The sequence below is a fragment of the Colius striatus genome, chromosome 8 (genome assembly GCF_028858725.1).
Source record: "Colius striatus isolate bColStr4 chromosome 8, bColStr4.1.hap1, whole genome shotgun sequence".
Taxonomy (NCBI): Eukaryota; Metazoa; Chordata; class Aves; order Coliiformes; family Coliidae; genus Colius; species Colius striatus.
Window position 1 is genome coordinate 5,691,876 of NC_084766.1, and position 12,336 is coordinate 5,704,211.

At 41.9% G+C, this 12,336-nt stretch overlaps 1 protein-coding gene across 1 annotated transcript; it reads right to left on the bottom strand.

Moving 5' to 3' along the window:
- Nucleotides 1-628: 628 nt before the first annotated feature.
- Nucleotides 629-11,480, bottom strand: PLAC9 (placenta associated 9). Its single transcript, XM_010210792.2, has 4 exons — nt 11,067-11,480; nt 2,351-2,451; nt 1,261-1,381; nt 629-824 (listed from the first exon to the last, which is right to left on the bottom strand). The coding sequence occupies exons 1-4, from the start codon at nt 11,122-11,124 to the stop codon at nt 814-816; spliced, it is 291 nt and encodes a 96-aa protein (XP_010209094.2). The 5' UTR covers nt 11,125-11,480; the 3' UTR covers nt 629-813.
- Nucleotides 11,481-12,336: the final 856 nt, after the last annotated feature.

The window sequence follows — 12,336 nt, forward strand, 5'->3', positions numbered from 1 at the left end:
AAAATAAAAGTACAAGGGGTTAAAGAGGTTTGGAGCTAGGTCAGTGAAAATAGACTGTTAATCAAGAACCATCAAACTCGGTGTATTTCACATGCGCACACACACACACACTCTCAGTTCTGTAAAGGTCAGGCACATCTTTTTTTCCTAGAAGAGGTTGTGTTGCTGTTTGTTGTGGAAGAAAATGGGGATGTCATGGAGGTCAGTGTTGGAATTAATTCTGGGTTGCATTGTCACTGTGGCAGGGAGAAGAGTGTAAAGGTTACAGAAGGAGGTGGCTGTGCATCCAAGTGACAAATTCTGACTAGTCTCAGTTCTGCCTGTGACGTGACAAAGGATTCCTCTTTCTGTCAGTGGCAGCAGTGTGACCATGTCCAAAGCCAGAGCACAGGCAATTTAAGCATATCTTGGAGGAGGTTGCAGCTGAAAAGTGCATCTTCATTGATTTACACCGTTAGCAAGAGCAGCCTTCTTTGCCAGGGAAGGAGTAAGCTTTGGAATTAAGGCAAGTTTGTTAGCTGTGCTTCATTCCCAGACCCCACCTGGTCTTGTTTTACTGAGAATACTGGATCTGAAATGCAATTTTGATAAATTGCTGCTGAAACATTTAAAACACAAAGATCTGAAATAGTGTCTAAAAGCAGATACCTGTTTATTATAAAGCACAGGAACACAGAAAGCAAAACTACAGCTGAGGATTGCTCATCCCTGCTCAAATTCTGGAAACAGGAGCTTATGAAATGAACAAAAGTGCAACTGTTTATATAACAACCATAGTTACATTCAGCTGTCTTCTAGAAGTCTTCACAGTGCTCAGCTGATATCTGTGTAGAGAAGAGTTGATGGAATTATTTCTGGTTTTAAGATGAGGATCAATCTTTGTGGATAAACATAGTTTAGAACATGAATCCTGGTAGCTTTGCTGGAGTACCTTTCATTTTTTAAATGGGTTGTCGTTGCAGAGGAGTAACTCAGTTGTTACCTGTTAACTGCTCCTCACAGAAAACTGGAAATTGTCATGAATAACAAAGCTGGTGAGGACATGTCAGTCATGTTGACCAGATCCATACAGCCAGTTGCAAGAGCTATAAACCAGTGTGAACTCTACTGCTGTCTACTTTGAGCCCACCTACGATCGTGTAAGTGCACTGTTGTATGCATGTGTGTGTGTACCCCTACACAGTTGTCTTCAACCAACAAACACCCAACACTGGCAAGACTGACAAAGATATCTGAGGTTACATCCCACTAAACACTTACCATCAACAATGTCTATAAGTGGGGTTCCTGGAGCGAGGGGGATATTTGATGTTGTCTCACTGATGATGTTGAGGAGCGATTTGACTTCTGATTCAAGATGTTCCACTGTTTTTATTACCTTCTAATGAAAACAAGGGAGACAAAAGGAGGAAGGGGTTAGCCAAAAGGGCAAGTGGAAGGAATTGTATTAGGAGCGTTAGTTAAGTGCGTATCTCATGTCCCATTCTGCCAACAGGTCATGTAATTCCTATTGCGCATTGCAGAGTTCAGCTTTCCTTGTGCTGTGGTGGCCTCTAGTGGCGGCAAGTATCGGAACTTTGTAAATTTCAGCACCTACCATTTGACTTCTTGGAGGGAGCTCTACACTAACTTCATTTTAATTCTCTCTCATTTCTGAGCTACCATCACGTCCGTGAAAAGAATCTGCATTGAAGATGAGCTGATGGAAAGAAGAGGGTTGGGACTGGAGCAGGAGAGAAGTAACATTACTGCTTGAGAAGGAACAGCATCTAGTTAGGCAGCTACTCAGCTGGGAATAGTCAGCACTGGACATGTGTCATGTGAGTGCTTTAAGACACCAGGAAAAACAATTTTAAACTTTGCAGCTTTCCTAGAATCACAGTCACAGAGTGCATTTAGCTCTTCAGTGTCTGCAGGAGTGTGCAGAAACTCCTCCATCAGTCTTGGAGTCACTACAGAATTCACATCTAGCTATGAGTAGATGTGAAACTTCACAAGTATCAGTTCTGAGATTTGTTGTGCCAAAAGCACAGTTACAAACATTTTAGAAAGGGCTGATATGTGCCAGTCAGTGATCGGTTAATCAGTCATTTGGAATGAATTAAGATTGTGGTTGGACTTGATGATCTTAAAGGTCTTTTTCATACAAAATGATTCTGAGATATGTTTCTGGTAATAATGCCTTTATGGTTATTTACAAACCATGACATGTGAAAAAGATAGTCAGACCTTGACTAGAATAAATCAACAAGGGACAGGATCTAGAAAAATCACTATTCTTTCTTTTCTTTGGTCAGAAGGGTGGAGCAGAGGTCTAGAGAGGTCCAGGAGCCAGCACAATAGCTCTTACCTCTTCAATAATATCTAAGCGTTCGTGGATCCCATCATGTTCCTGACACCAGCTTTCTCTTCCCAGACTTCCAGGGAACAAACTGACAGGATCTGCAGCAGCTGGAAAAACAGCCACAGTTAATTAGCAGAAGCATTTTAATAGCAGTCCTTACCTTTCTGATTGCTGAAGTGGTATTTTACATGCTAAACAGCATTTGTTTGTGAAAGCAAATACAGGAGTCCCAGGCAGAAATGGAACCTTTTTCCCAGTAACTACAGCTATTCCCTAGTGCAGTGAATGACTCCTTGCTTGTACACATTGTCACAGTTGGTTGGATCAAAGTGTTTTCTCTTGCCAGAGGTTTTTATTTGATTTTGTTTGTGTGTGTGTGCTCTGTACTGTCTGGTTTCTCCTACCTGTGTAGGGTAAAGTTTATAGACTGGTCATGGTTTAAACCAGCCAGCAACTGGCTTAAGCACCACAGAGAGAAAGCCTGTCCCCACGCTTACCAAACCCAAGCACTGGGAAGATCTGCCTTACACATCAGTTCCTCACAGCTAGTAGGGTAAAGCTTTGAAGAGTAGCTAAGTTTGTTCACCTATGCCCCAAATGGGTAAAATCTTGGAGACTCACTGGGCCAGAAACTTGTCCGTAACAGTCTGATTTTGCAATGGGAAGGGAAACAATGAAAGTGTGTACAGCTGATGCCGTTTGCTGACCAAGTCAGCTATGGTGCTGTGTACAAAGTCATTAATCTGTGTCAGTTAGTGTTTGCCTCTCAATAAGCATGAGCTTTTGCTCTTTGAACATGTCATTCGGCTGGCTCTACTCCATGAAAGGTCAGTACCTGCTGGTGTCCATGCTTCAGCAGAGCCAGTTTCCTTTTCAGAACTCATGCAACATTCAGTAACATTTAGATTTCAATACATGTGCACTGAGCTCTAGCAGAGTATTTTAAACCCTCCTTTAAGAGATAACATATCTTACTCCTTGTAAAGTGAAGTCTCGTTCTTGTTTGAGGCCTGAAGAAGCTATGACAATGAGAAAGCAGCAGTACCTCATTCTGGTTTTGTTTGATTGTAATAAAGGAATTTCTGAGCTTGTCTTTTAATGAACGGTAAGAAACATAAGAAGAGCAACAAGGTTCTGTCTTCAGTACCATTGTGCAAGAGCAGTGATTGGGAGCTGAGCAGTGCTTCATTGCCAGCCTGTGCCAAGAGTCTTGGAGTGTAGGTGTCAGATGATGGTAAACACATGTCAATAAGGATTATAGCCATTGCATTTGATGGGGTGAGGGACATACTCTGTGTCGGAATGGTATCCTTGAAATTAGAGGGTGGAAGGCAGGGAGGAGGAGAGGATTACAATGGGATCTGATGTACTAAGTGTTACTTAGAAATTGGGTTGGCAGAGCTTAAGAGAGAATGTTTGGTTGTTTATTTGTAACACGATTTTGGTTTGGGCGTTTTGCTCTATTCACCAGGAGGTGGTGCTGTTAGGACAGAATCCTGTCCTCAGAGAAAACAATCTGAAAGGCAGAAAGAACCTCTTTACAGAAGACTGCTGAAATAAGGCAGATAGTTCAACACTAGCTGCTTTGCAGTTGCCCTTTTTCCCTTCCTTCGGTGCTGCTGGTGATGTTTTGAGAGTGTTGTTACCTTGCAGCTTAGTGGACAAGTGAACCATGCTATTTCTCAAAATTTTTGCTTATTTACATGATTTTTCCATTATGGCTTGAACAAGAAAACCTGTATCAGAAATGGACATTACAAAGCAGTAGGTGGCCAGTCTTTGTCTACATATTCCTAATAATAGGATAATAGCAAGGTAAGCTTCATTTTACTATCAGAGATTAATAAAATTTCCACTTTTCCAGTATTCCCATAGAATCACAGAATGGTAGGGGTTGGAAGTGACCTTTAGAGATCATCTAGTCCAACCCCCCTGCAGAAGCAGGTCAACTGTAGTTCTCTGTGTCAAACCTGATGGCCTGCTTCAGCTGTATGCTGAACTGCCACTCAGTGTTGGAGAGACACCCAAGGGCAAGCAGAAGGCATGGTCATGAGGTATCTGCGAATCAGGTGTTGGCTGCTGGGAACATCCCAGATCTAACTAGAAATGAACTGTGAAAAGAGGCAGCACAAGATCCAACTACAAATGAACTGCTAAAGTGGCAGCAGAAATCATTCAGTGGACCAAGAGCCAAGGGAAGGATTTAAAAAAAACCCCAGAAGGTTATTTTACACTGATCTAAGTGAACCTGCTTCTGCAGGGGGGGTGGACTAGATGATCTCTAAAGGTCCCTTTCAACGCCTACCATTCTATGAATTAAACTAGCTGAAGATGGCTAGATCACAAGCTTGGATGGAACATTTGGGTGAAGGCCAGCACCAGTTGGGTGCTATTGTTAAAGGAGCTTTTAGACAGCTGTGAATTACCTGCGAGGCTTGTTTAGTTTTGTCTATTCCCTAGAAGTGGAAATGCATGAGGGTTAATGTTGGCTAGTTCCAATTAGTGTGGACCACTTTGCTTTTTCTGATATGCATCCTCTATTATACTGATCCACTAAAGAAAGGCCAGAGCTCTTCTGTAGAAGTAGCTGGCTGTCCTGTCCTAATCAAATTGAGACCCAGAGACTCTCCAGTCTTTCTAAACTGAGTCATGGCATGGTGGACATGCCTGTTGGCACCGTGTAGGGCCTCGTTTGACCTTTTTCATGATACAGGACCTTAAAATCAGGACCTTAAATCTATAAAGTGATATTTTGAAAGCGAAATAAGATGAGGTCCTGCCCAAAATACCTCATCCCTTTAGCTTAACCCTTCTGTGAAGGAGGATTCTGTTCAGCACAGCCCTCAGCATTGTGCTGACTGCTACTCTCAGCAGGTGTAAGTAGATGGGGAGGTTAGATGTGAAGGATGACTGTCATTTTGTTCAAAGCAGGGTGTGCCATGATAAGTGTGTAGAGCCAACGTAAGGTGGTTGTGTCATATGCACTGAGGTTAGCTTTGTGTGCACTTGCACATCTAGACAAACTGGGTAAAGGGATTGCTGTGCAATGCATTCACGTTTCAGTAGTGAATGTAGGAGTGCTTGGTTCCTCTCTTCTGGCAGGGAGACAGCTTTCCAGCACTCTGAGCACGTTACTGCTTGATAAACAGTGTGATGGGCTTACTGAAGGAGGAGAAAGCATCTCAGCCTAGTTTGATATGGCTATGAGATGTTATTCAGAACCAAAGGACTACTGCAGTGGCTAAAAAATTTGACAAATAATCCAAGCCTCAGTGTCTTGGGAAGCACCTGGTAGCTGTTGTTAGCAAGTGATGAGTTAGTAGAAACTAAAGCACGTCTGGTCCCAAATCTCACAGTGTGGGGTAGGCTGAGGGCTGCCCCAGCGGAAACCTTGTCAGCCAGGGCCTGCCTGCCTGTGTCTGGTGAGCAACCTCCGTGCTGGAGCAGAGGTGCTCTTGACACTTGTCCCTTCACCACTGAGCCAGAACAAGGAGCTGCTGCTGGCTGGGCAGACAGGCCTTTGGTCACTGTAATTCAACTGATTGTATTTTGTTGTCTGGCTTTAGCTCTCAACCCACAGCCTTTATCTCTGGGATGGGCTATTTACAGGACATATCCGGTCCCTTGTAAATAAGGCAAGTATCTGGGTCACAATGGTCAGACAATTCACCTGAAGCAGTAATTTCCACCTGCTCAAAGAAAATCACATGTTGCTTACAGCACTGCCCTTCTCTGTATTGCAGTTGGTGAAAGAAAATGACATGGTGTTCCTTGGGCATTGACCTTCTCTGGCACTATCTCTACCTCATGTAACAACAGCAGTTACCTTGTAAATGGAGTGAAGACTAGAAGGCCATGTAAGCAAAAGACTTGGTGGCCTTTTAGATTATTTCCACTTACTTGCTGTCTTGTTGCTGAAGAAACATTTTTGAAATGTAAATGAGATTTTTTTTACTTGCCTAGATGACAAAGCACATGCTGAAAGCTTGGCTAGTAGATTTTAAAGCTCACAGCTTTTAAAAGTATGTTATTTCTATGCTGTGTAAATGACACATTTAAAATGTGTGGATATTTGCAACTTCTGACAGCTTAAGCAAGTGTGTAGGAGGTTTGAAATTTTGTTGATTACTCCAGGCAGATATTTGTTGTGATGTTTCAATGTGGCAGAGAGAACATTACCTTCCAGTTTATTTCCCATCTGCAAATTCCCAGCTGACACTTCCTGCGAGTGAGAGGCTTAGTTCAATTAGTTCAGTTCTATTCTATTTGATAGGTAGATGATTATTTTCCATCAAGATTCAGAAGTCTTTTGTTCAAGATAAGAAAACTACTCGTGCCTTTTCCCCTCTAAATCCTCTGTGCCATGTTGATGTTGCCCATGGAGCTGGGTAGCTCTAACTGCCCTGTGTTGTGATAAAGGCAGACACCAGCAGCTGGAGCAGGAAAATCAGAGAATCTCAGAGCTGGTTTCTGATAAGGATATGTTCAATAGAAGAATGTACTTAATCTTTGAAAGAAGGAGCACGACAAAGAGTGAAGATTTATTTATCATGGCCAGCCTGATTGTATAAAACTTGACATTATAGCAAAGGATAGAAAAACCAATGAACTAAGAAATAAAGTGACCTTAGCAAACAGGTTAAGAACAGAAGTCTTAGTTTTAGAACACCTCTCAGTTAAGCTCCTCTGCCTCCTGTACTTTTGATATATTCCCCCAACCCTGCAAGATGTTGCTTCTACACAGTCCCTGAAGAAGTGGCCTTCTGGAGCCATCGGGGTTTCATTAACTAATGTTAAGCATCAGAAAAAGCCTGAGCAACTGTCTCTTCACTGAAATTTGCTGCTGTTATTCAGGCTGACAGAACTGAAGTATGTGATCATACAGATCTGGTAGGTCTTTATCCCTCCTAAAGGGAGGTCAAACTGAAGCTACAGACTTGAAATTACTGGGTTGGGTTCTTTGGTCTGTGTTGTGGAGGAGGCGAAGCTGAGTGACCATAATGTTCCCTATTGGTATTAAAGTCTACAAAATTCCTTTTGGATCGTTTTAGGATCAGTGTGGTTTTGAAAGTTAACTTGAGAGTTCATGTCTCCCAGCAGAGGGAGAGTTGTAAAACAAAGCAGGCCACAAGCCAAATGAAAGACAGATGAGATTGAAACAGGAAACAGATGGCAAATAAGAAAGCCTGACATCATGTGATAAACCAAGAGGGATAAAGGAAAATACGTATAACCCTTCAAAAAAGCATACTATGCTGTGTGTTCCTTGTTCCTGGAGCATACAGCACAAGATGGCCAGATACATTTAATGAGAAAACAAAGGCAATAGTAATGGATTTATGTTCCAATAGGAAAAAGGTCATGAACTTGATATTCAAGTATCAAACAATGTTTGGGAAGAATGCAACAGGCCTCTGAAGGGGTTTGCTGATCCTTGCATAAATTATTCCTGGGTTAAATATAAGCATTGGACATGTGTATGTAACTTTGAAGTGTTAGCTTAAGCAATTACACTGTTTACAGAGGTGGTTAGTGAAGTTACCTTGCAGCTGGACACAGGAAAGAACCTGGACTAATACTATGAGTATTGGTGCTTTCAGACCTAAGACCATGTTAAGCCACGACTGTGAGTCCTATTTAATTTTGGGGAGCTGTTCTTAAAGGCGTCAAGCCTTAACTACAGTGGCATCCTTAGATATAGAAGTACTGGATTAACTTTATGTACCGCTGCCAGTTTTGTTCTCACCAGTGTGTCCAAATTCATTGTAAACTGTATCATATATAACTTAATCCAGAGATTAAGTGATATGAACTATGTAGGTTACAGGTAGATTACCATAAGTCATGCTGTAACTCATGGTGGGATATCCTGATGCTTTAAGCTGTAAACAAAAAATTCCCTTTGTTATGTGTTCATCTCTATGTGAATATGTATTTGTTTTGGAAAGTAAGGCAAAGTGTTAGGGTTATAGATAGTAGCTGTAGAGATCATAGTTGTCTATGGAGAAGAGTGTGAGCTGTTTGAGGAAGGGGAACTGTGTCACAACGTAAGAATGTAAGTTGTGTAAAATGAGTGAGCTTAAAGCTGGTGCAAGAATGGAGGAGGTGAGACACATAAGTATTTGATGTCACCATCAATTTAAGGATGATCACTGGCATCAGGGGATAAAGAGTTTATCAATTTTATGAAGACATATAGCTTTTGGTCTGTGTTTAGTAATAGGAGCTACAGTCATAAGGAGTGGGTGAGGTGAGCCTGTGACTTACTAGTCAGCTCTCTGGTTGTGTAATTTGCATATGAGGAAGTTATGGTAGTAGTAAGATATATGATAGTACAGTGAAAGAATATCCTTGAAGGTTTTTTCTCTAGTACTTCAACAAGTCTAAGAACTTGCTCGAAGATAAATTTTCCTCTGATGGTTTGTGTGCTCTGCAGCAAGTCAGGGAAGCAGAATAATCAGAGGAGGGGGGGTGTGTGTGGGGGGGGTGTGTATACACACACTTATACATACATACTAGGTCCTGGTACTCATGGCCAAGACTCACAACCAGAGCAGAGCAGCTGCATTTATAAATACAGCTGCATCCTGCAGATGAATAGCAGCAGTCCTATATTTCTAAACCCCTGACTATTTTGGAGCTTGATATTTAGATTTCTATGAGGACAGAAAATACCTATAATGGGGTATAGGCTAAGCCACCACTAGTTTATTAGCAGAGGAATATGTGTCTGAATGATTTTTTTATTGGGGATTGAATGCTACAATGCAGAGATTGAATCTCCTGGAGGCAAAATGCTGTTCTGTGAGAATGGATGTGCAGTTCTGAAAGGATGGTTTTTTCACTTCAGTTTCTAGGCTATGATCTGACTTCTAGATCTTCTCCGTTTTGATATTACATGTGACTATCAGATGATCTTTATGTTAGCTGAATGAAGTCACCTCTCTGCCTTACCTAAATGTGCAGCAAAGACATTGTTGTTGGAGTGCTGCATCCCTCAGAACAATATGCCTGATGAGTTTTGTCAGAATGGGAACGTGTTGAAATGGGACAGATACTGAATGCTCCAGTACCCCAGGCTATATTGTATGCTGTATTTGAGCAGCACCCCAAAAACTAACCCAACAACAACAGCAAAGAATTAGAAGCTGCAGCCAGAGGGCAGGAACACAGTGTTGCATTCAGAAAGACTCCTGCACCAGCCTTTCCTTCTGAGCTGTTTCAATCTCATATGAATATAACATTGCTCATATTAGTGGCTGAGTTAAAACGTAATTTCTACTTTGGCTAACTGTGAATTTTTTTTTAAGAGGAACCCATGAGAGTTAAGAGAGAGGATCTGCAAGGAAATCAAAAGTTAGATCACCCAGCTCAAAGGTGGCAAAGTGGAATGGCTTTTTCAACCCACTCAGCCAGCCAGGGTACTCTCCTGTTTGTGACAGACACAAAATTTCCTATCTTACATCAAGTACACCATTGAGACAGTAAAAATGAGTCCCTGACTAACTACCACCTGGCATCATACTGGGTACTAATCTCCACTGCAGTTGTTATTCAAGTACTATTCTATTGGGTTGGATTTTGTCAGAGTTTGGTAATGACTTCAACTTAAAACCATGCTTTGAGGAGGGATAAACAAACATGCTTCCAGCCTTTTTATCCTTCCTTTTGGTTTTCTTGGAGTTTTTTTGTTGATGAAGCTTGAAAAACTCACAAGAGGATAGTGATTACTCGTAGAATGAAAACAAGTTAGAGTACCCTTGCTCAGGTTTTGATACTTCCATTCATCAGTGACAAACATTGCCAAGCCAGTTGCATGGGAAGGAGTCGGGGCAAGGAGGAGTGACTAGGACTTTTGGGGGCAGCAGGGACTAAGAGGTTTTTTTCAGGAAGTGTTTTGCTTGTAATGGAAACTTACTACCCTGCCATGAAATACAAGCACTGTGTGTTGTCAAAAAGCAAGAGCAGAGGGAAAATAAAGCTGAGCCTCAACTAGCAGAAAACATATAATACAAACAGGCTGGGAAGCCAGGTTTGCGGTTACACGGGGACTATAAACCCTTGAACTAGCCAAACTGAATAGATTTCAGTCACACTGTCAGCTGCAATGTGATTACAGATTATTCTAGCACTAATCTGTGGAAGTAAAATTCTGATGCAAACTTATCAGATGTTCTGTTTATACTTCATACTTGCAGGGTATTTGGAAGAAGGCACTCTGTGCCTCAATCTCAGGAATTAAATAATCCAAAGCAGAAGCGAAAAAAATGTGGTGCTGTTACCTACAAATCTAAAAAGAAGGGCTTGAATTAGGGGAAATCTTTCTCTGTTCACCTTCAACTTCAATCTCATTTCTGAGTGGATTAGTATGCATGTTAATAAGACTGCCAGAACAGTAATTATGGGAATGCAGGGCACTGTCTGCAGCATCTGAATGTCTCTCTAAGGTTCTGAAAACACAGTGATAGTATCTCCTGTGCAAAGTGAAAAATCTCTGCAAGAGCAATACACCTCCAGGATGGATGGTAATAGTACAAAAATTGAAGTTTTTCCTGTTAAAAACAATATTCCTACAGATTTTTTTTACACATACCTGTGTCACCTTCATATAAAACCCACACAAGCAAGCAACTCTTTACCTCCCCCTCACACCCCATGCAAAGACTTTGACCACATAACAGTTAAGCTACAGTTTCTGCTTTGCAAGCTCAAAATCACTTACCTAAAAGATGTCTCTCCTGCAGGACTAAAACAAATGCCATCACCCAAAGCAAAAGCATGGTTCCAGCCTCTCCAAGCTCTGCTGCAGTTCTGGTGGAGAGCCCCAGAGCTTCTCTCCCTGGCTTTGCACCGACTCCTCCGTCCAGCCGTTCGTGCTGAGGTTTAGCCAGAGTTAGGAGGAAATATGCCCAGGCTGAGCCAAGATTCTTAAGCTGCTCTCTTCTGCTTCCCTCCTTTCAAAAAACACCCTTCGAGCTCCATGCAAAGTTCAGTTACCCAGGCAAGTTGGCAGTGGTCCAAGCTCCCCAAAGGTATCTTTTTTTATACCCTTGTATTTATTTACGCAGATTGCAACTGGAATGTGCTGCAGAGACTTGGATTCCTGTAAAAGGCAGCAAATGGGGCAAGAAAAGGAAGGGAGAAAGGAGGAGGAAGGGGTGCTGAGTGTTTCTTTCCCTGTAGGATTTCATCTAGGGCGGGGAAAGCAGGAACTCTGGAAAACACAGTATCTTCAGATCTTGTGAGCTTACAGACCTCTTTGCATTATTTGTTCATTTTGAAGGCTGCAGAGACGTCCTTTTTGGTCAGTGCAAAGCATAGCAGTGCTGTGGGAGCTGGGCAACTGTCTGGTTTGGCAGCATTATAAAATGGGTTAGACTTGGTAAGATCATGTGCAAAACCAGTGCTGACAACATGTGTGATTTTTAGCAGGACCTTAATTCCATGTTAGTTGTCTTGAGGGTTCATCTGCACTAGGTAAGTGTGAGTCTTTGGTCCCACTAGACTGATATTCAAAGGTTAAGGTATCTCCTTCCTGGTATTGTTGCTCATATTCATTCGTCTTGTCAAACTATTGCAGGTAAAATATAAAAGACCCGTAAGGCGTCCCACTTAAAGGTTATTGTCCAGGATAAACACTCTTCTAACTGTTGAAAATAAAACCCTGCAAACCAGAATGTTTCCTTAGTCTTTACCACCTCTCCATCAGTTAGAAAATCAAGTTATTGGAATAAGGTATCTGAAAGTGAGCCAGTGGAGATGCTATTGTGGAGCTCAAAGTATAATCGTCATTAATAACTTCCAAATCAAGATCAACTACAAGGCAAAATAGCCTCAGTAAAAGAAAAAAGGTCCTATGATTGGAATTTAGCTGGTAACTTCCCTGAGGCACTGAACAAAACTGGGCACAGAACAACCTCAGTGTGCATTGAGCCCTCGAGGCTGGTGCTGGTGTGCAATGTTCTGTAAACACGTCTCTAGAGAGGAACTGC

Bases quoted from the DNA above. Each gene is read 5' to 3' on its own strand.
- PLAC9 (XM_010210792.2), bottom strand. From the start codon at position 11,124: ATGCTTTTGCTTTGGGTGATGGCATTTGTTTTAGTCCTGCAGGAGAGA. The intron at 2,452-11,066 runs GTAAGTGATTTT...CTGTTTTTCCAG, and splicing joins GCAGGAGAGACATCTTTTAG to CTGCTGCAGATCCTGTCAGT. The intron at 1,382-2,350 runs GTAAGAGCTATT...TGTTTTCATTAG, and splicing joins GCTTAGATATTATTGAAGAG to AAGGTAATAAAAACAGTGGA.